At 36.3% G+C, this 24,045-nt stretch overlaps 1 protein-coding gene across 1 annotated transcript in view; it reads left to right on the forward strand.

The window, feature by feature from the left end:
• The window catches only part of DNAH7 (dynein axonemal heavy chain 7), a 262,133-nt gene that overhangs the window by 128,494 nt on the left and 109,594 nt on the right, over window positions 1-24,045 (forward strand). Inside the window, exons 37-42 of the mRNA XM_023542658.2 lie at window positions 7,972-8,127; window positions 8,870-9,038; window positions 11,395-11,521; window positions 13,277-13,496; window positions 18,484-19,356; window positions 21,516-21,745. Coding sequence (XP_023398426.2) covers window positions 7,972-8,127; window positions 8,870-9,038; window positions 11,395-11,521; window positions 13,277-13,496; window positions 18,484-19,356; window positions 21,516-21,745 — 1,775 coding nt within the window. The remainder of the gene's footprint in view (window positions 1-7,971; window positions 8,128-8,869; window positions 9,039-11,394; window positions 11,522-13,276; window positions 13,497-18,483; window positions 19,357-21,515; window positions 21,746-24,045) is intronic.

Below are 24,045 nucleotides of genomic sequence, written 5' to 3' on the forward strand. Positions count from 1 at the left end.
GAAAGCTAAGGAATTTCCCTAAGATATCATTAAGAGCCAGGGAGTGGAGACTTGACATGGTTAAAGGCAGTGGTTGCAGGGAGAAAAGAAAGGTCTTTGTCATTTGTACCCCCATCCAGTTCTGCTCAGGCAAAAGCTTTTCTTTTTTTACAAAATTGGAAACATACTGTACATTTTATTTTGTAACCTGTTTTTTTGTTTTGTTTAATTTATTAAAAATATTTTCCTTTTTTTAAAATTCCTCTACAAGGTAATTTTTAATGGCATTAGTCTTCTATAATTATATGATAACTAATTTAAGTGTCTAATTTTTCTTATGCTTTAATGATAAGACTGAAATCAACATTTTTGTAGCTAAATCTTGATTCTTATCTCTGCTTATTTGCTTATGATGAATTACTAGATTCCTGGAAGTGGAATTGTTGGTTTTTGATAATTTTTGTTAAGTTATTCAGAAAGATTATACTAATTCACTCTCTGCTAGTAGTTTGTGTTAGTCCCATTTGTAGCTCTTTATTGCTATGATATTCTCATTTAATCCATCTAGAATTTATTTTGAGTCCTCGGGTGGTGCAAACAATTGACGCAATCAGTCGCTTACCAAATGATTGGAGACTGAAGTTCACCAAGAGGCATTTTGGAAGAAAGATCTCGCACCCAAACCCAGCACCCTTACAGGATAGAGTAGAACTGCCCCATAGGGTTTCCAAGGCTGTAAATCCTTATGGAAGCAGACTGCCCCCTCTTTCTCCCATGGAGTGGCTGGTGAGTTCAGACCTCTGACCTTTGGGTTAGCAGCTGAGTGCCTAACCACTGCTCAGCTAGGGCTACTAGAACTAGTAATACCTAGTTCAAACTCTGATAATGTTAACCATCAACCTATCCCTTCCATGTTTCTCTTCTTTAAAAAAAAAATATTTAAAATTAAAATTTTTAGACCAGACTTTCTGATCTGACAAACCCTGAGAGTTTGGCCCCTGGACTCTGTTTTAACTCAGTAGTGAAGTCACTACTGAGGTTCACCCTTCAGCCAAAGATTAGACGGGCCTGTAAAACAAACAGTAACACAAGTAGTTCAACCATATATAGGAGACTAAATGCGCACACCAGCCCAGGGGCAAGGACAAGAAGGCAGAAGGGCACAGGAAAGCTGGACTAATGGAAATGGGGAACCCGAGGTTGAGAAGGGGAAAGTGTTGGTATGTCACAGGGACACATTGCAAGGTTGGCAACCAATGTCATGAATCAATATGTGTGTTAATTGTTCAATGAGAAACTAATTTGCTCTGTAAGCTTTTAGCTAAAGCACAATAGAAAAAAACAAATTTTTGAAGAAACATTTTTCTTTGGTCATATTTTACCATTAAATATTTCTTGGTTTAAATATTTCTTATGTTTTTCATCCTTCAAGGATTGTAAACTTAAATTCCTGTGGGGACTAGGTATACAATATGAATATGTGAAATTCTCTGGGTAAAAAAAAATTGGCACCAAGATACTTTTAAAGAACTCTGTGGGGTCCTAAGAGAATATGGATTCAAGCTGGATTCCACCTATGAATTTTCAGTTTGCAAATACTTGATGGATTTTGGAGCCCTGGTGGCACCGTGGTTAAGAGCTACAGCTGCTAACCAAAAGATCGGCAGTTCAAATCCACCAGTTGCTCCTTGGAAACTCTATGGGGCAGTTCTACTCTGTCCTATAGGGTTGCTATGAGTTAGAATTGACTTGACAGCAATGAGTTATGGGTTCAATGCACTTTACAATCATTTTGTCTTTTAGAGCCGCCTGAGAACATTTGTGATTTTCTTCATGTAGTTACTAGGTCTTTTATGTTTTGTTGTTGTTGCTGCTGAAATAGATGGACATTTTTCCATTGTATTTTAACTAGTTTTAAAATAATAAAATAATTGATTTTTGTACATTTATTTTTATCTAACCACCTAGAATAATAAATTTAACTTTAATACTTTTTTAGTTTGTTCCTTAGCTATCACTCATGTTATCTAAAATTAATAATTAAAAAAAAAATTCTTCTGTGGCTAAAATCATTCTTTTTCCTGAATCATTTCATTAGCTGGAATTTCCATAGTTAGGTTTAAAAATAATTTTCATTTTAATATACTTGGCTTATTGGTGACTTTCATAAGAATTTCTCAGTTATTTCACTTTTAAGAACATTGGTGGGACTACACCTTTCTGTATTAAACTGTTCCTTGCTAATGAGATAGGTATTTTGGGGGTTTATATGTGGGGTGCTAGTCATCCTTTTATGATAATATTGAATGTTAACTAGCTGTTTAAATTGCACAGACCCAGTCAAAACAATATGTCTGGAATAATTTGACAATGGTAGGAGTTTCTAAAGCAAACTTTTACCTAAGAATAAAGCAGTAGTGCATTTAAGGATAGTATTTATATAATTACCATAGTCAGCAGCTGATTATTAAACTGAGCACTGTGGTTAAACTGTTACAGCGATCTGAGGGGCTTGATTCTTCAGGAGAGCTCAGTAATGGCGGCAAGGGTCGATTGCTGCTAATTGCTCTTTATTGGTGCAGTGCTATCAGAATCAAGTTTCTAGCAAAGATGGCCAGGTTTAATTGCAAGAAGAGAGATATTTAAATGCTTTTCTTCCAGTGAGCACTAAACGCAGTAACCCACTGTCGTCAAGTCGATTCCGACTCATAGCGACCCTATAGGACAGAGTAGAACTGCCCCATAAGTTTGGCTTTTTTTCCTGACATTGAGAGAGCTAGGAATTCGCGCCAATTGGATGGTCTCTGATTATTGGGCCTTTCTGGGCAGGTGATCATGTCCCTATTTCCAGAGATTGATCCATCCCTGAATATTATAGTTTCATGTTAATGCTGACTTAAGGTTGACCTTGATCTACTTTTCCCTTCTATTGTTCCAATTAATTAAGCATTGGTTATAATTGTAAGTAGTACAGATATAAAGCTAAAGTATCAAAAATTTGTTCTTCAGTGAAAGAAAGTATAATTTTGAGACAATAACTTTCACTTCCATAAAATAATTTTACTAAGAATTTATTCATACAATATGCTTAATGAACCTTTTGTATTACATCCTATCTTGCTGAAATTATTAAATAGTATATTTAATTTTAAAAAGTGATTTTTCTATTTATTGTATTTATTACATATCTGGTTATTTAGATTTTAAATAAACAATTGAAAAAGTAAGAAGTAGTGTCCCAGTTAGAGACTACATAAAAACATAATGAATTATAATAATGACACTTTACAACAACGAGATGCTGCGAAAACTTGTGGAAAGATGTTTGACATCTTGATTGTGTGAGGAGGGAGTCTTTAATTTCATACAATGGGTCATAAATGGAATATTTGTTAAAAATACAATATTTAATATTTATGTTTATTTTTCTTTTAAAGGTAAATCTTATTGGCATATGAATATTTTCCCTTTCACTTAACTACGTATCTTTAAAGAAACCATTTCCATTAACACATATGATCTGATTACTAAATCAAAAAAAGAAAGCAAAGTAGTTTTTTATAAGTATCTACTTAATTTTCAGAGTGTTATCTCTTAACATTAAAAACATGCATTTTTCAGTGGATAAAGTGCAATTTTATCTCTGAAAAATTGTAAGACATTGATAATTAATTTAAACTAAAGAACAAGACTTAAATGATAGCTATGGAAACCTAAATTTTGTTTATATAATTTTTAGGACTCCTGGTAAAAAGTAAAAATGTACTTATTTAGAATTTTTTATTCAGTGATGACAAACACCTGGATTTATGGAACCATTTAGATAATGGGCTGAATTTTACATTTTATGTGTATATGTGATATATAAGCAATAAAAAAAGCCTTAGTGTACTAATTGTTCTCTTTAGTTAAATTCCGTTTGCTTGCTTTTTGTTGGCATTCACATGCCTATTTTTACTTGTTCTTTTTTTAGGGTAAGCATTTCTGAATCACTTTAATTTTGTCTTAGAATCCACATACAGTTACATTTTGTTTTTGTATGTTACTCTGAGTCCTCTTTTTATTTTAATAGGGAAATCAATCTTCCAAACACCAAACCCGTTGCCATCGAGTCAATTCCGATTCATAGCAACCCTATAGGTTCATAAATTATCATAAGTATGCTTAGTCAGACTTCTGCACTCATATTTTCTGCGAGGTTTCTTATGTTCTTAAACAAACAAAAAAAATGTTCTTTTTAAAATTTTCATCTGTTGCTATGATGATGTTTATTTTCTTTTTCTATTGATTAAGAACATTATATAAACTATTTAAAATTCTACTAGTGTCATTTAAATCTATTGAAGAACACTGAAGTGTTTTTCTGGTCTTTTTTTCCCATCAATTCACAGTTTTAAAATTATCAACATCAAAGTGAAACGGTATCCACCCACTGACCTCCTTTCCCTACCTTGTTAGCTAGGAAGGCTGGCATATTGTTACTTCCCTGTCCCACTCACCACTTTCTGGTTAAGACTGGGATTTTAAAGATTTCAGTTTATTATTTATAAATTATCTTTAATATTATGCATCATCTCTTTCAGTAGTTTTTTTATATCACATTTAAATTTTGTTTTATAACTACCTACGTTTATTATAAAAAAATTATAGATAGATTTAATTCTGCTTTTAAATGGTTGCAATGCTTACTGCGAAGCCTTTCAAGACATGCCTTACGTTATCTTAAGGATTTCTTTATTTTTGTTCTTGTCTTATTTAGTCTGTTCGTCCATCCATCCATCTAATGTCCATCCATTCATCTAACAAATACCATATACACAAAAAAAAAACACTGAATTATATACCATATAGACAAAGTGAAATAATTTTTTTTAGAAAGTCTTAATCCAATGATACAAAAATTTCAATTGAATTTGCTTTACATAGACATGTTATAAGACTCCTTTATTATAATAAGCTTTATTATAATAAACTCAGGATAGTGTTGTTCCCTTAGATAAACAGAACAGCTTATTTTTAACTATTTTTCTCATCAAATAATATTCCATCCCTTACACTTTAATTATAAAACTACAAAAAGAGGCATTTTAATTACATAATCATGGAAAAAATATTTCTAGTTTTATGCTAAACTTCCCTATTACTTACTTTTTTGCTATTCTACCTGTTAATTTTGGGTTTGAGCAAAAATTCTTCACCGGTTTTTAGAAAGTTCTCATTCCATGCAAGGAAGAGAATTTTAAATAAGTAGCTCCTGCTGGGCTGGTGAAAGAAGTGAAAATTAGCCATTAACCCAGTATCTCTGAACAGCTTCTTACCCTCCCTTCCTGATATTCTCCACATGTTTTTTCTCCTGTGGCACAGTGGTTAAGCACCTGGCTATCAACTGAAAGCTTGGTAGTTCAAACCCACCCAGTGGCTCCAAGAGAGAAAGACCTGGCAATCTGCTTCTGTAAAGATTAAAAAAAAATAATAAAAAAATAAAAGATTACAGCCTAAAAAATCCTATGGGGCAGTTTCACTCTGTTACATGGGGTCACTATGAATCAAAGCGACTCAGTGGTGCTCAACAACAATAATTTCTGACATGTCTGCTGCATACAGTTAACATATATTAAAAACAAAAACAAACCTAACCTATTGCCATCAAGTCGATCCCTTTTTTAAAATATAGGTCTTGCCTTGATACATAAGTTAATATTTCAAAGTGTATTTTCAAATTTTTTATTTGCTTAATTATGTTAATGCTGAGCATGTGACCACATTATGAAGAGAACTTGCATAAGATATAAACCTCCCTAACCCACTGCCGTTGAGTCGATTCTGACTCATAGTGACCCTTTGGAAACCCTGGTGGCTTAGTGGTTAAGTGCTACAGCTGCTAACCAAAGGGTCGGTAGTTCGAATCCGCCAGGTGCTCCTTTGAAACCCTATGGGGCAGTTCTACTCTGTCCTATAGGGTTGCTATGAGTCAGAATCAGCACTGGGTTTACTGACCCTACAGGACAGAGTAGAGCTGTCTCATAGAGTTTCCAAGGCTGTAAATCTTTATGAAAGTAGAATGCCACATCTTTCTCCTGCAAAGAGGCTGGTGGGTTTGAACGACTGACTTTTTGATTAGCAGCCAAGTGCTTTAACCACTGCACCACAGTGGCTCCTGCATGTGATATTAATCACCTGATGTTTTGGTTTTATAATCTAGTATCCTATATACGATAAAGCTGAATTCTGGAAGCACTTAGTGGAAGTAAATTTTGAAACATATAAAAGCTAACTCACCTTTTGCTATCCCTTACCCATATGAGCATGTGTTGTTGTTACGTGCTGTCAAGTCAGCTGTGACTCATAGTGACCCTATGCACAATAGAATGAAACACTATCTGGTCCTGTGCCATCCTCCCAATCCTTGCTATGTTTGAGTCCATTTTTGCAGCCACTGTGTCAATCTATCTTATTGAGGGTCTTCCTCCTTTTTGCTGACCCTCCATTTTACCAAGCGTGATGTCCTACTCCAGGGACTCTTCCCTCCTGATAACATGTCCAAAGTATGTGATACGTAGTCTTGCCATCCTTGCTTCTAAGGAGCATTCTGGTTGTACTTCTTTGAGACAGATTTGTCTGTTCTTTTGGCAATCCATATTCAGTATTCTTCGCCAACGCCACAATTTAAAGTTGTCAGTTCTTTGTCAGCCTTGCATATTCATCATCCAGCTTTTGCATGCGTATGAGGCAATTGAAAACACCATGGCTTGGGTCAGGCTCACCTTAGTTTTCAAGGTGACATCTTTGCTTTTTAACACTTTAAAGAGATCCTTTGCAGCATATTTGTCGGATGTAATACATCATTTGATTTCTTGACTGCTATTTCTGTGGGTGTTGATTATGGATTCAAATAAAATGATATCCTTGACAGCTTCAATATTTTCACCATTTATCATGATGTTGGTTATTGGTCCAGTTGTGAGGATTTTTGTTTTCTCCACATTGAGGTGTAATCCATACTGAAGGCTGTGATCTTTGATCTTCATCAGTAAGTGCTTCAAGTCCTCTTCACTTTTAGCAAGGAAGGTTGTGTCATCTGCATAACGCAGGTTGTTAATGAATCTTCCTCCAATCCTGATGCCCCATTCTTCTTCATATAATCCAGTTTCTTGGATTATGTGCTCAGCATACAGCTCGAATAAGTATAGTGAAAAGGTACAATCCTGATGCATACCTTTCCTGACTTTAAACCACACAGTATCCCCTTATTCTGTTTGAATGACTGCCCCTTGATCTATGTACAGTTTCCTCATGAGCACAATTAAGTGTTCTGGAATTCCCATTATTCGAAACATTAGCACTCATTAAGACAATATCACTTAGATTTTCTAACCAGTTGTCCGTTATAGGGGAGGGGGAGTGGTACATCCAGGGCTTTTGAGTGGGGAGAAAGAGAAGGAAGTATGAGGAGAGACAAGCATATTTTGAAGAGCTTCTCAAGAAATTTTGCTACTCTTCATTCTCGTGCCATAGAGCTATTGTAATTACTTCTGCTTTTCAGTGAATTCCATTTTGAAAATACAATTATTTTATTTAAGCTTCCTAGAATCAGATGACTTGGTATATAAGTGGAAAGGAAATAAGGTGTATTAAAAAGAACATTGATTTGAGACAGAGAGAGAGACAAAAGGCAGCCTGGATTCCTGCCCCATCTCTGAGACCTTAGGCAGGTACCTTAACCTCTGAGTCTCAGTGTCTTCACATTAAGAAGGACTGTGTACTCTGTATGGTTCTTGTGACTATCAGAGAAGCCACATGCATGGGGCCTGGGTGGACAGAGGTACTCCATTGACATGGTAACTGTTATTATTATTGATTCCATCTCTTTTTATATGGTTATTGCGCTCTAAGGTTAAATCTGAGCCTGTCAACGATGATGTTCAGTGTTTATTTTGAAACATCAAAACACAATTCCAACAATGGCTTATTTTATTATTTCCTGTTATGTAGAATTTTCTTCTAAATCAACTCAATAAGGATATCTACAAGCCTCTGCTAATTAACTTCTCAGCACAAACTACAGCAGCTCAAACTCAGAATATTATCATGTCAAAATTGGACAAAAGGAGAAAGGGCGTTTTCGGTCCTCCTTTGGGCAAGAGAATGGTAATTCCTGTCTGTTTCTATACACGAAATATAACATTGGGCCTACGCACATACACTGCTACAGTCAAAACGAGGAAACCAAATACAGGATGCCAGATTATACAGGGCTTTACAACGTTTTGTGCATTTTTATTTTCTTAATCACAGATTTCGATTACAACATTTTCCTAACATTTGTGATTAAATTTGTGCTTGCACTAGACAATTAGACATCACAAACAAGCAGTTAACCTTTGAACTGAAAGTAGAATACTCATCTGAGAATTTATCTACCTTCCTAATTCTGTTCTGCACATTTTCACTCAGTGGATTCTTTGTTGCTCGCTCTCCTAGGTATTAAAACAACTGAGCTATCAGTTGACTCACCTCACCCTCACCACTCAAAGGTTATAATCAGTTCAAAATCACTTCTTTCTGATTTATTTTAATGTATTAGAGTTGTACAAAGAAAAAAGATCAAGTATACTCAGAAACAAATTATACTAGAGGATTAATCAGTGCTAAATTAAACCTAAAAGATTAGTAATGAGAATGTCTCCCTAGTCCCAGATGAAGTCAATGTATTAGCAAAGGGTGCTAAGGGATATTATTCCCGATTGGAAAAGAAACAGTCACTTACTGCAGACATACTCTTCAAGAAGACAATCTAATTCTTTGCCTCAGTATTTTTTGTGTACACTAAAAGAGGACACTAGTTGCAGGTGTTAACATTTTCTAATACCTCTCCTCTTTTCTTTCTCAGGTTGTCTTTGTAGATGATGTCAATATGCCTGCTCGGGAGGTATATGGGGCTCAACCACCCATTGAGTTACTTAGGCAGTGGTTAGATCACTGGAATTGGTATGACCTAAAAGATTGTTCTATGATTAAGCTAGTGGACATTCAAATCATGTGTGCTATGGGACCTCCAGGTACATTTTCTGAATTTGTAATTATTAAAAAAAAATTAGCAATCACTCTAGTTATAGCTAAAGAGATATCTGGAAAAAGAAACAGAAACCCAACTACACAATTTAAGTTAAAATGTTTTGTGTGTATGTTCTGTATTTGTATTCATTGTGACCTAAGGGAGAGACCACAATCAGGGCTGAAAAGTAGTCAACACTGCAAAATGGGTGGCCTTGGTTTGGGTCATTCTTCCGCCAAACCCGCTGCCATCAAGTCAATTCCGACTCATAGCAACCCTATAGGACAGAGTAGAACTCGCCCATAGAATTTCCAAGGAGCACCTGACAGATTTCAACTGCTGACCTCTTGGTTAGCAGTCAAAGCACTTAACCACTATGCCACCAGGGTTTCTATTCTTCCACCAGCTCTTCTAAATCCTCTTTCCCTCACCTTCTGGAACTTTGTTCTCCATTTCCTGCGCTCTGAGAACCCTGATACATCTATTTTATTCCTTAATGCTTCAACTGTATGAAACAGCCCCACTTCAGAGCTCACCTTTCATCAAGCCCAGTCAAGTCCCATTTTAGTGAGTGTCTAGATTTAGACCAGCTACTGAGAGGAATTTAAACAGGAAATTGCCAAAGTGTTAACCTTTAAAGACCCTTTACATTTTTCAAGAGGAATTCATAAATTCAAAAAAATCTCTGTAGGGAAATTTTTTATCCTAGGGTATCTAAAATGGCTTGATTGAACTAACTAGATATCTTTAACTGTTCTCTTCCTGACCTCAAACTGGCATCCTTTTCTTTTAAAAAATTTCTTCTTCAGGGAGTGCAGTGGGCCACTTTGAACAACACTGTTTTTTTTTTTTTTGTTGTTGTTGTTTTGTTTTAATCAAAGACTCTATTGGTCCGGGGTCTCAGACTTCAGTTTACTTTGTCCCTCCCTCAACACCCCAAGCCAGCCTTTTGCATTCTTAAGCCCCCTTATTCCTGCCTTCTTCGGCGCTGGGCACAGGAGTAGGCTGAATCTGGGAGGCACTCTTTTCCTCTTGGGCCCCGTTTTCTTAAAAATACCACCAGTTCTGAATGTTCTCTGAGAGGAAGGGTTGAAGACAGATTTGGAGTAGATAATCTCTCACCGTTCCTTTTGAAAACCTTTCACCATCTCCTTAAACTCACCCAGGTAAATTAGTGTTTATTATAAGTTTATAAATATATTGACACAGATAACCCTTTTAACCTATGACTGATGGCTACCAGCTCTATGCTTTCACCTTCTACATGTTTTCAGAAACAGCATGGAATAATTTATAATTCAGCAACAGAAGCAAAATACAGATTTGCCTTGCTTTAAACAATAACCTATATATTCTGTATAAAATATATCATAGAGCTATTATTCACTTTTACAATATTTCTTTACCAATGAGCCCTGGTGGCAAAGTGGTTAAGAGCTTGACTGCTAGGCAAAAAGTCAGCAGTTTGAATCTACCAGCCACTCCTTGGAAGCCCTATGGGGCAGTTCTGCTCTCTCCTGTAGGGTGGCTATGAGTTAGAATTGACTCAACAACAATGGTTTTTTTTTTTTTTTTTTTTGCTTCTTTACCAAACTTTCCATGACTCAATCCCTTTAAAAAGCAAACACAATATGTCTGTGTATTTTAAAAATGATAATATTAATTTTGTAAAATGATGTGTTAAATCCTGAATCAGTTATTAAAGCCTCACATTTGAAAATGTAATTGTTTCATGAAAATGTAATTGTTTTAATAACTGAATCAGTTATTAAAACCTCATATTTGAAAATGTAATTTTTTTTAATTCAAATTTTTTAAAAAATGCAGGCAGCCAGTGAAGTGGCCATATGAACTACATAGACTGTTCTCAGGGAAATTCATTTCAAGATGTAGGGAAAGGATTAGGGTGTATGCCCAAGACATGCTGATAGATTCAGTCATATGGGAAACAACCCTAAAATTTGGTCAATTGAGTTCCTCAGGGTTATCTTAATGTTGCATAAAAAGTAATCAGGATGTTTATAGGTTACTGCTTTGGGGATCAGTCAAAGGTATGAGCCATGGGGAACGTGGGCATTGGATCTTTCTGTCTGGCCTGATTTCCTTTGGTAACATAGATCTGTCCCAAGATTATGTCTGATTAGCTTAACTCATTCTAATAATTCAGCTAGGAAAAAAACACCTTATGTTTGTGGAGAAAATAGTTTTGGAATCAGAGTTTCCAAACAGTTCATTTATCTTGACTTCTCTGTGCTTTGAATTTGACCATCTTTCAAGTTGTTTTACCCTCAAAAATATCCAGGTAACTATTCTGGTGTAGAATAGTAACATTGCTAAGACTTATCCTTTTTAATATTTAGGTGGTGGCCGAAATCCGATAACTCCTCGATACATGCGACATTTCAATATTATAACAATCAATGATTTTAGTGATAAATCCATGTATACAATCTTCTCTAGAATATTAAACTGGCATTTAAAAATCTGGTAAGTAATTTAAGTTTTTTTTTTAATTCATTGAGTATAAAATCTTCTGGAAATACATCAATGTAAGTAATACTTCTCAAGCTTTTCCATGAAAACATTCTTAGAGAAGGAAAATGTAAGAAGTAACACGTGTTCTCTTCCCTTCCTCCCGCATCCAGCTATGGGAGCACAACACAAAGAGTTCAGAGTACCTTTTTCTTTTGTCTGAAGTTGTGGATTTTTACCTAAAAATCTATTAAAAATTTTGCTTTCTACTATATAATATGGCCATGTTTGGATTAATAATATTTTGAAATTTCACCACGGAGTACAATTAATGTTCCAGGAAAGAGATGCCGTGTTTATCATGTGACTTTGATACTCTCTAGCAGAACTCTGGGTCCCCCAGAGGTATCCATGTCCAAGTCTGAGCCTTGGAGCCTGTACTGTTAGCTGCTATGGGGCCAGCCCTGGATTCATGGTGACCCTGTACACAGCGGAACAAAATGCTGCCCGATCCCGCACCACCTCCATGATCAGTTGGGGACTGGACCGTTGTGATCTATAGGGTGTTCACTGGCTGATTTTTGAAGGTGGACCGTTGTGATCTATAGGGTGTTCACTGGCTGATTCTTGAAGGTGGACCGTTGTGATCTATGGGATGTTCACTGGCTGATTTTTGAAGGTGGACCGTTGTGATCTATGGGATGTTCACTGGCTGATTTTTGAAGGTGGACCGTTGTGATCTATGGGATGTTCACTGGCTGATTTTTGAAGGTGGACCGTTGTGATCTATAGGGTGTTCACTGGCTGATTTTTGAAGGTGGACCGTTGTGATCTATAGGATGTTCACTGGCTGATTTTTGAAGGTGGACCACCAGGACTTTCCTTCTAGTCCATTTTAGACTGAAAGAGCCACTGAAACCTGATCAGCATCATAGCAACATGCAAGCCACCAGTGACAGACGGTGGTGGATGAGCATGAGGTGTGTTGGCTGGGACTCAAACCCAGGTCTCCCATGTGGAAGGCAAGAACTCCACTACTGAACCACGACTGCCCCCCTTGGAGCCTGTATCTTGGGGACATGCTGCTCGCTAGCTCTAGGTATACAGGGCTGCTCAGCAGAGTGCGTGGGGGTGAGGCAGCCAAGCAGATCTCCTCGGTGCAGGTCTCAGCTCCCTGATGCCCATTCTCAGGAAAGTGTCTTTTTTTTTTTTTTGACTATCCAGTGATGTTGGAGGCTCCCTGTCAAGCCAGAAATTAAACAAAGAGCCAGGCTTTCCAAATGAACATTCTTTTCTCACGTTCTTTCTACCCTAACCATGACCTTTGTCCTTTTTATCCTGGCTTACTATTTATTGTTTTCCTTTTTTTAACTTTAGTATTTTTCTTTACTTTATTCTCTTTCTTGGAACACACCTACCTCACCAGTGTTTTTTAAGGGCTCTCTCTCTGTGCATCTGAGAATGCCTGGGAGTGAATACTGGATCTGGGGGGACATAATCTTGGCTGGTTCTTTTGTTTACTTATTTAAGTAGCTTTGAGTCCATTAAACTGATCCTGCCATGAAATAGGCATAAAATACAGTAGTAAGTGGAAAGTTGCTTTTAAAGGAGTAAGCATTCTACTGTTAAATTATGATGATAAGAAATGGTGATTTTGTAAACCAAATCAATCAGTTTAATCAGAATTAAATATGTTGGTTATGTTAAGTATTGTTTATGTATTATAATTCTATATTTGCTAACATTCTTCTTTTAAAAATTTTCTTAAAGTTATAAATTCCCAGAAGAATTTCTAGATTTGACCTCACAAATTGTCAATGGTACAATGAGTCTGTACAAAGAAGCAATGAAAAATCTCTTGCCTACTCCAGCTAAATCTCACTACTTGTTCAACCTCCGCGATTTCTCCCGAGTTATTCAGGGTGTTTGTTTGTCAAGACCAGAAACAGCAGAAACCAAAGAAGTGATTAAACGACTTTGGGTTCATGAGGTAAAATTACATGTTATAAAAATGTGGCTTTTCAAGAAGCAAAGATTTTACCATGCCAAAAACTGGGGTAAAAAGAATATTCAGCAATTTATGTTGTTCACGTGCATTCAGCTGAAGGCCAGTACTCAAGATGGTTTTTTAAAATATTTAACATTGAGGAATTTTATGGTATTCAAAATGCCTTCTCTCCCATTTTTAGGACTTTCTGTTGATTTACAGAATATTTCAGTATTTCAAAGTAGGAATCACTTTGGGTCTATCTTCTTTAAATGACTTAGTCTTTGTCAGTTTGACTCCAAATAATGTTAAGATGGAATACTTTTTAAGGAGCTGTTCTTATAAGTGAATTTATTTATTTACATTACTTAGTTGTAGTATTACTAGATGCCAAAAGAACCACACAGCAAACCAGTTTTACAATTCAGTTTGAGAGCACAGAAACTAAACATGTATTAGGTTCTCTTTGGGAGAGGTATGTTGATGAACATTTTCTTCTAAAAACTAGTGATGGGGATGGAGGTAAAGAGAAAAAGAAGGAGAGAAAATAGGAAAAATATGCATCAAAATAATCGTTTAATATTTATAAAGTGGTCAGAGAATCTGGCAAATGTTCTTCCGTTTCTTTAAAATGTAAACATTATAACTTTAATAACTTGGTTAAGAAATCTGGATTGTGCTACTATGTTAAAACCATTTACTACAGTGACATGAATTTTTAAAGGGCTTTTAAAAATCCAGTTTCTGTAGGCTATTAGATATGCAATTTGAATTCCTAAATCCTCATACATTTCAATATGTGCCCAAGTGAAGGAACTCTCCACTTGGAAATTTTGGTCACAGCAAGGTCCCACATGGTCCTTAAAAGTGATTCTTTGGAAAAGGAGTATCCAGAAATCCTTATAATACTTCACTGCAAGTTATTCGATTACCTGAATGGGATCCATATCTTGGGACAGGGACACAGGCTATAAATTCATTAAGCCACATAAGTGATAGAAATATACTGCAAGTGGAGAGGGAGAGGGGCTAGAGAGGAAGATGTCACTCAATCCATTAAAAGAATGCCTTGCAAAGGAAGGCAGCATTTTGTTCTCTTCTGAGTTTTACTCTTGGAAACATCTAGCATGCTCTCAGCTCAGGGATTTTTGCCATTGATATTCCTTCTGCTTGGAACATCCTTTCCATTGTCTATAAAGCTCACTCATTGACCTCCTTAAGGTCCTTGCTCAGATGTCTCCTTCTTACCCTGCTCTGTGTTTCTGCCTTTCATGGCATTAATTATCTCCTAACGTGCTGTGTGATTTATTACGTTTATTGTCCATCTCCCTCAGCATGCAAGCTCCATGTGGGCAGAGAATTTTTTTTTTTTTCATTGAGTATCACTAGTGTCTAGAACAATGCTTGGCACATAAAAAGAGCTTAATGACATTTCAAAAAATGTAGTGTGTTGAATTGATGTGTGTTTCGTTGTGTATATTTCACCACACACACACACACAAAAACGCCTCCTCCCCCAAGAAAAAATGCTTGAGCTTGACACTGTAGTTTAAGATTTATTTCCAATCATTCAAGAAAACATTTCTTGAACGTCAAATATCTGTCAGATACTTTAGGTCTCTTTTTCCTTCCCAGACACCCCTTTATCAAAATAGAGGACTTAGTATAATTTCACTAAATGTTTTTCAAATGTGCAAAAGTAGCTTACTGTTTTTCATTACCTTTGATTTCTCGAAGCTCTCGATCTTTAGTGTGCATATTGCCTGATTTGCTTGTTAAAAATGGATATTTCACACAAAAACAAAATTAACTGGCTTTTATACAAAATTTTTTTTTTAAGTTGTACTTCAAAAGACACCATCAAGAAAGTGAAAGACAGCCCACATACTAAGAAAAAATATTTGTAAATCATATATCTGATAAGGGTCTAATATCTGGAATATATGTTTAAAAAAAAAGATTACAACTCAACAATGAAAGACAAATAGCCCAATTTAAAAAATGGACACAGAATTTGAATAGACATTTTTCCAAAGAAGATGCTCAACATCATTAGCTGTTGTTCTTCTTGGGTTCTGTTGAGTTGATTCCAACTCATAGTGAGAGTGACACCATAGGACAGAGTAGAACTGCTCTTTAGGGTTTTCTAGGCTGTAATCTTTGTGGGAGCAGATTGCCAGATTCATTATCCCTTGGAGCTGCTAGTGGGTTCAAACTGCCGACCTTTTGGTTAGCGGCTGAGTGTTTAATCATTGCACCACCAGGGCCCCTTTCATTAGCCATTAAAAGAAAAAAAAAATTTTTTTTCTTTTAATTAGGGAAATGAAAATCAAAACTACAAGATACCACTTCCCCCTCACTAGGATTGCTATCATCAGAAAGATAATAACAAGTATTGGTGAGGATGCACAGAATTTGGAACCTTCATCCATTGCTGGTGGAAGTGTAAAATGGTGTGACCACTTTAGAAAACAGTTTGGAAGTTCCTCAAAAAGTTACAGAATTAGCATATGACCCAATAATTCTCCTTCTAGGTATATGGCCAAGAGAATTGAAAACATATGTCCTCACAAAAACTTATAAACAATTATTCATCCAGAATTATTCATAATAGCCAAAAAGTAGAACCAACCTACATATTTATTGGCTGAAGAATGGTCGAGTTGATTCCGACTCATAGCGACTGTATAGGACAGAGTAGAACTGCCCCATAGGGTTTCCAAGGAGCAGCCTGGGAATTTGAATTTCTGACCTTTTGGTTAGCAGCCAAGCTCTTAACTCAAATAAAATGTGGTTTATCCATATGATGGAATATTATTCAACCCTAAAAAGAAATGAAGTACTGATTCATAGTACAACGTGGATGAATCTTGGTAACATTAAGCTGAGTAAAAGAAGCCATATACAAAAGGGCGCATACTGTATGATTCCATTTATTTTGAAATGTCCAGATAAACAAATTCATAGATACAGAAAGTAAATTATTGGTTGGCAGGAGTTTGTGGGAGGGAGAAATGAAGATTATCTGCTGATATTTCTTTTTGGGGTAAAGAAAATGCTTTGGAATTGGATAGTGGCGATGGTTGCAAGGCCTTGTGAATCTACCAAAAACTATTGAACCGTATGCTTTAAAAAGGTGAATTTTATAGCATGTGAATGATATCAATGCTTTGAGGTAAATAGATTTAAAGCAAACGTGTAATATAAATATGCCAGAAATTATATCCTTTTCAACTACTTAGATTTATAATAGAAAATCTTACATGCAGCCTGAAATTGTGAGAGGGGGGTGGTAGGATAATGGTTCCCTCTGGAGGAGAGGACATGTTATCAGGAGTGAGCCTAAGGGAGCCTGCTAAGGTACTGGAAATATTCTGTATCTTGATCTTGGTGGTGGTTACATGGGTGTATAAATGTGTAAAAAGTCATTCAACTGTACATTTAAGATTTGTGTACCTTACGTAAGGAAAAAAATAAAAGGATAAATGGGTATTCCCAGGTACCTTGCCCAAAGATTTTGTGTCAGCTGACCCTGAGTGAAGCCCTGGAATATGCATTTTAACAAATACCTCAGGTGATTCAAATGCAGGTTCTGTTGACTGTCTTTGAGAAACGCTCTCATAGGTTCTTACTAAATTGCCAACTAGGTAATAAAAAACTTGACTTATGCTTAGGCACTGATGCCTAATATGTGAGGTTGGCTAAATTTAGTTCTTTTCTCCCACAGGAATGTTGTCTGAGGTCTTCATTACCTCAATCCAAGAAAGTAACCGTTTGTATATGTTGTGAAACTAGATTGTCCCATAGAGAAATAGATTTTGAACTAGCTGCAGTATAACTAACTGAAACTAACCCCTTACTGTCCAGTCGATTCCAACTCATAGCAACCCTATAGGATAGAGTCGAACTGCTCCGTAGAGTTTCCAAGGAGCAGCTGGTGGATTTGAACTGCAATCTTTTGATTAGTAGTCAAGCTCTTAACCATTGTGTCACCAGGGTTAGAGTATGGAGAAGACTTAAATTATACCATTTGCCTTGTAAGCCACTATTGATAAAAAAAAGAATTATGTTACTATGTCAGCAACTTGACAATAGTGAAAACCCTAAAATCATGATTCTTGAACACCGTGGAATCAAACACTGTTTCCAAAGGCAGTCTGGAATAATTATGTATCTCAAATCTAAAGGTTTTCACATGTTATCTTATTTCTTTTTGCCACAAGTCTCTGAGATTTGCAAGGTAGGTATTGTATTTCCCATTTTATAGGTAAATAAGCAGATTCAAAAGGCTTAAGTGATTTGCCCAAAATTGCATAGCAGAGTCAGGTCCCAAAACTAGAAGTTCCCCTGACTAAAATATAGATTATTAATATCATATTGTTTTAGGACTGTAGCCCCAGCACACTCATTTTGCCACTTTGAGGAAATGACTAGATGCAGTAATCTTGGTTAACTCTTTCTTGCAGTCCCATAAAGTGTGCATGTAACCAGAGATTTATTTTAGTAGACAGCCCTTGGCAATGACTTAAAACAAAAATAATTAACATGTCTGAACAACTCCCTTCTCTCAAGACATTCCCTCTTCTTCTAGTCTAGAAAATGTGCTTAGAATTTTTTTTATTAAGTTGCCAGTAACATTTAATATGTTATCAGGCTTGGAATCAAGGAAAAACACTGAAAGAGATTTGGGGAACTATAGATAGTAGCATCCTGCTCTGTTATCCACCTCTAGTGACCATCAAAGGCAGTCACTGCTTCAGCCTCGTAATTACTATTTATTGATAATTGAATGTAACTATTATTCTGAATATATGTGGCCAAAAATAATCTTTAAAATAAATATAATTATGAGTCTGTTCTCATTGTGTGGATATGCTTTTAATAAAGCTGATAGAAGTTTTCTGAGTGTATTTTTTATGAGACTTGGGATTAGCACAGCATTAATTAAACTAAAAAAAGTTACTAAAGCCAATTTTTAATTATTATACAGGTCCTTAGAGTGTATTATGATCGCCTTCTGGATAATGCAGATAGGAATTGGCTTGTCACCTGCATTCAGGAAATTTTGAAAAAATATATGGGTGAAAATTTTCATGAGCTATTTCAAAAACTGGATTTTGATAACGATGGAGTGGTAGAAGAAGATGACTTACGCAGTTTAATGTTTTGTGACTTCCATGATCCCAAGAGGGAGGATACCAACTACAGGGAAGTTGCAAATGTGGATGATCTTCGAGTGATAGTAGAAACTCACCTAGAAGAATACAATAATATTAGTAAAAAAACCATGAACCTTGTCTTATTCCGATTTGCCATAGAACACATCTGCAGAATTTCCAGAATCCTGAAGCAACCTCGCAGCCATGCTCTTCTGGTTGGCGTGGGAGGAAGTGGAAGGCAGTCTGTCACCAGATTAGCTGCCCACATGTCTGATTATTCCGTTTTCCAGGTTGAAATCTCCAAGGGCTATGGTAGCTCTGAGTGGCATGAAGATTTAAAAGTGATTTTAAGGAAATGCGCCGAAGGTGAAATGCAGGGTGTCTTCTTGTTTACAGATACTCAGATTAAAAGAGAGTCATTTCTAGAAGATGTCAACAATTTGCTAAACGCTGGAGAGGTTCCAAACCTCTTTGCATTAGATGAGAAGCAGGAGATATGTGAGAAGATGCGTCAGATAGATCGTCAGCGAGATAAAACCAAACAAACAGATGGCAGCCCCATAGCTCTTTTCAACATGTTTATTGATCGCTGCCGCAATCAATTACATGTGGTCCTCGCCATGAGTCCCATCGGAGACGCCTTTCGGATTCGTCTTAGAAAGTTCCCTGCTCTTGTTAACTGCTGTACAATCGACTGGTTTCAGGTATTGCTTTGTAAATTTTAGATAGATTTCTTGAAATGTTGAATCTTCATCATTACCATGACTTACTTTATAGACTTTTTGATCACTAATAATGTATTTTGTAAAATTATAATTCAAGAAATCATTGTAATAGAGAAATTTGTTATTAATACTTTATGTGGTCATTAACCTCAATGTATTGTAGAACATTTTCAGATAAATTTGTGTTTCAGTCCAAGCAGGAAATGACGCTTCAAGGCTTCACTGAGAAAAGTTTAATGAAGGGACTGTTCACGGAGTTGTAAGCAGGATTTAGGGAACCAAGAGGGGATGGTGAAGCACTTGGAAAGTGATGGAACAATAGCAGAAAGTTGTTACTACCTCTGGGTATAAAAGCACAAGAGGAGAGAACAGTGTTACTGTAGCTTAGAGAGAGCTTGGAGCACTCAAAGTGAGACTGCCCTGACAAGAACAGGAACCCTACAACTCCAGAACTGTTAGAAAGAGAAGAAAGTATAAATACCACTACCTCTCTTCCTCTCTTATACCCTCCAATCTCTTACCAGTACCCAAGCCCAACAGGCTGCCAAAAGGAAGAAATCCCAAGGCTTTTTGTAGTAGTTTATCATCAGGAAGAACAGAGCAGGGCAGACAAGGGCAAAGGATGGATGGTAGCAGGAGGGGAGGGAGCAAAGGGAGAATAACTAGCTCAATGTGAAAAGTAATTTAATTCTCCCTTTTAACACTATATAACAATGCATTCTCCACATGTATAACAGGAAATTCATGGGCTCTGGTAGATCCCACGAGTGAGACCTAACTAAAAACAAAAAACAACTAACACATAAGCAATTACGATGTTAGCCTCTCTGTACCTCCATTTTCTGGTAAAAGTATTTCATTCAGCACATATTTATTGAATACTTGCTTTGTGCCAGGTAAAGCCAGAGATAAAAAGGTAAATGAGATAAGCAAGGCCTCTGCTGTCCTTGAGCTTACTTTCTACAGAAAAACAAATGAGCAAAAAATAATTCCATCATATAAGGGTGATGTGATTGAAAGTAATTCAGAGGCTACCCTAGATTAAGTGGCCAGTAAAAGGCTTTCTGAATAGGTGACTTTTAAGAGGAAACCTGAAAAAAACAAAAGAGCCAATAATGAGAAGACCTGGGAAGAGACAATAAGCTAGTGAAGACAAGGGGCCAAACTGAAGGAATGATGGGACGAGAGAAAATCAGGATGAGGAGAGAAGAGAGCAGAGGGGGAGATAATACAGATGAGGTTGAAAAGGAGGAAAGGGCCAGATCAGGTACAGATTTGCTTAGTAGTTTGCGTTTTAAGTATGCTGTGAAGTTATTGAAGGGTGAAAAGCTGGGGAAATACATGAGTTGACTTATATTTGAAAGATCCCTTTGCAGCTGTGGGGAGAATGGACTGTGGGGCTGGCACAAGACTGGGTGCAAGGAGACCAGTTAGGACACTCTAGAATATTCCAGGCAGCAAATAACAAACTTGAATTAGGATAGTTGTGGTAGATACAGTAAAAAGTGAAAGGATTTGGGACTATTTAGGTGTGGTGCCTATAGAACTTGCTTATGGGATGGATGTAGGGATGAGAAAGAAGAGAGAGGATGATTCCTATCTTTTGGATTAAATGACTGGATGGATGATGGTGATAGTTACTAAATTGGGGGAGGACTGCTGGAGGAGCGACTTTGACAGGGGAGATATGAGCCACAATTTGGACTTCTTGAGTTTGAGATGCTTATAAACTATCCAAGAGATATCAAGGAAGTAGTTGTTTATATGATTCTGGATGTTAGGGGAAAGGATAGTAACATTTACCCTAGAGGATTGTTGGGAGAATTATATGAGATAATATCTGTAAAAGGCACATAGAAATAGACATTCCATAAATGTAATTCCTTTCTCATCCTTATTCCTAGAAATACTCGTGAACAATTTCTCTAATCCCTGAATAAACCATGCAGAGTTTATATCGCATGTCCTAAGATCCAAGTACTTGGGGAATGTTCCTCATGAAAGTATCTCTCCCACTCTATCCCTTCCCACAGTATCCCCCTCCATCTGCAACATCCATAAATTGTAAAGGGCTGCTGTAGTAACAAACTCACATTGGTAACTTTGATGAGGTCCTAAATCATTTGTCTTAAATTTAGTCATGGCCTGAAGATGCACTACAGGCAGTTGCCTCACGCTTCTTAGAAGACATTGAAATGTCAGAGGAAACACGAGATGGCTGTATCGACATGTGTAAAAGCTTCCACACTTCTACTATAAACTTATCAAACTCCTTCTACATTGAGCTTCAAAGATATAATTATGTGACTCCTACCTCTTATCTCGAATTAATCTCCACCTTCAAGCTGTTGTTAGAAAAGAAAAGAAGGTAAGAGTGAAATTTCATATTTCTAAGTAAGTGATGGTGTTAAAATATTTGTGTGTACAAAAATCACATAACTATGATGTAATAGAGCTTTATATAAATATACTGTGAGTTTTGTTAAATCTTGAAATGATTTAATCCACAAACATTTTGAAGATAGGCACTGGGTCTTATTCTTCAGTACATATGGTCATATTTGAAGAAAGAAGAAAGATGTGCCACTCAGAGCTATGTTGTGGCCTCAGGAGGTTTTGACAATGATATTTTGGTAAGCACCTCTAGAAAAAGTAATTTTTCTTACATGAGTAATTAGATAATAGACAAACTTTTATCCTTAAGTATTGAACAGCTGAGATCCCAGAGATAGCCACTCAATATACATGGCCACTTCTCTAAATAAACTCTCATTTGAAAACATCGGCATAAACATCAGTAAACTTATGTACTATAGCAAGTGTCAATGTGAGTGCTTTAATGTCCTTGACGGTGGCTTTTACATGCAAAAAAGGTATATTCACAAGTTTCTTTGGTCCTGAAAATGAATACTCATTACGTATAATAATTAAAAACTTAACATTAAACTAGAAAGTTTATTTAGAAAATTTTAACTATCACCTTTAAGAGCATCTTTGATTATAATGTCTGGTCACATTAAAAAACTCACTTAAACGAAGTTTTCTGTATTACATTTCCCATTTCCAGCTATGATATTGTTTCTCTTTTAAGGTTTGACTTATGACGGCACTGGGTTTGTTTTTTTTTTTTTTTTTCGCTTAGGTACTTAAATAATTTATAAATCTAGTAAGTTGAACCTTAAGTTCTTTTAAATGTTTGAATATTATCTGTTAACTTAATGGAATTTTGACTTACAAACACAAATCTATATCTGTTGCTCAGTTATACAATTTAAATTGGAATTGCAAGGCCGACCTGTTAATCAAAAGATACAATTTTTAAAATATTAAAACATGTATTTAAAGCACCAAATGTGGATATATCCCTTAACACAAAAATATTAATACTATTGAGTTCGATTTTTGTATACATCTCTGTACCAAAACTCAAACCAACCCACTGCTGTTGAGTCGATTCCAACTCATAGTGATCCTATAGGTCAGAGTAGAGCTGCCCCATAGGGTTTCCTAGGAGCCATTGGTGGATTCGAACTGCCAACCTTTTGGTTAGCAGCCAAACGCTTAACCACAGAGCTCCTGTGGCTAACCCACTATCACAAGCATTTTTTAAAATTGTGCTAAAATATATATAACAAAATATTTGCTATTTTAACCATTTTAAAACATACAATTCAGTGACATTAACTATATTCAACATGTTGTGCAACCATCACCACTATCCATTTCCAAATGCTTTTCATCATCCTAAACAGAAACTCGGTTCGTGTTAAGCAATAACTATCCCATTTTCTCCTCCTGTCAGCCCCTGGTAACCACTAATAAACTCTTCTCTCTATGCATTTGCCTATTCTAGGTGTTTCATACCAGCAGGATAGTACAATATTTTTCCTTTTGTGAGTGACTTTTACTTCACTCACCATAATGTTTTCAAGGTTAATCCCTGTCATAGCATGTATCAGAAATTCATTTCTTTTTATGGCTGTATAATAAGGAGCCCTAGTGGCGCAGTTGTTAAGCACTGGACTGCTAACCCAAAGGTCGGTGCTTCGAACCCACCAGTTGCGATGTGGCGGTCTGCTCCCACAAAGATTATAGCCTTGGAAACCCTGTGGGGCAGTTCTACTCTGTCATATAGGGTTGCTATGAGTCAGAATTAACTTGATAGCACAAGTTTTTTTATATGAATATACCACATTTTTATTTATCCATTCATCTTGACCTTTAGGTTGTTTCTACCTTTCGGCTGTTGTGAATAGTGCTGCAGTGAACATTGCTGTATAAGTGTCTGTTTGAGTCCCTGCTTTCAAGACCGTTGCAGTGCATTCACAAGCAGGGGTGCCGTAGCTCTCCTAGGGGTCATGGTCCACCCCCCTGGGTTTCAGTCACACCGTTGTTAATTCTTCCATTGACCTATAGAAGAAGTCTACAACTCCCACCCAAGCCTCTTCCTTGACTTGGCTGGATTTTATTATTATTTGGTCTTTTAAATTATTGTCTTTCCATGTATATTGTATGATCTTTAACTTAATACAAGCTTGCTTTTTTTTTTTTTTTTTTTTTAATATTTTCCCATCCAGGAAGATCATAAGCACTTAGAGATTCTGATTAAATTCTGGATGTTACTCATGACTTTGATTATGCTCTCACAATGCTTAAGGCCATCCTAAC

The sequence above is a fragment of the Loxodonta africana genome, chromosome 6 (assembly GCF_030014295.1).
Source record: "Loxodonta africana isolate mLoxAfr1 chromosome 6, mLoxAfr1.hap2, whole genome shotgun sequence".
Lineage (NCBI taxonomy): Eukaryota > Metazoa > Chordata > Mammalia > Proboscidea > Elephantidae > Loxodonta > Loxodonta africana.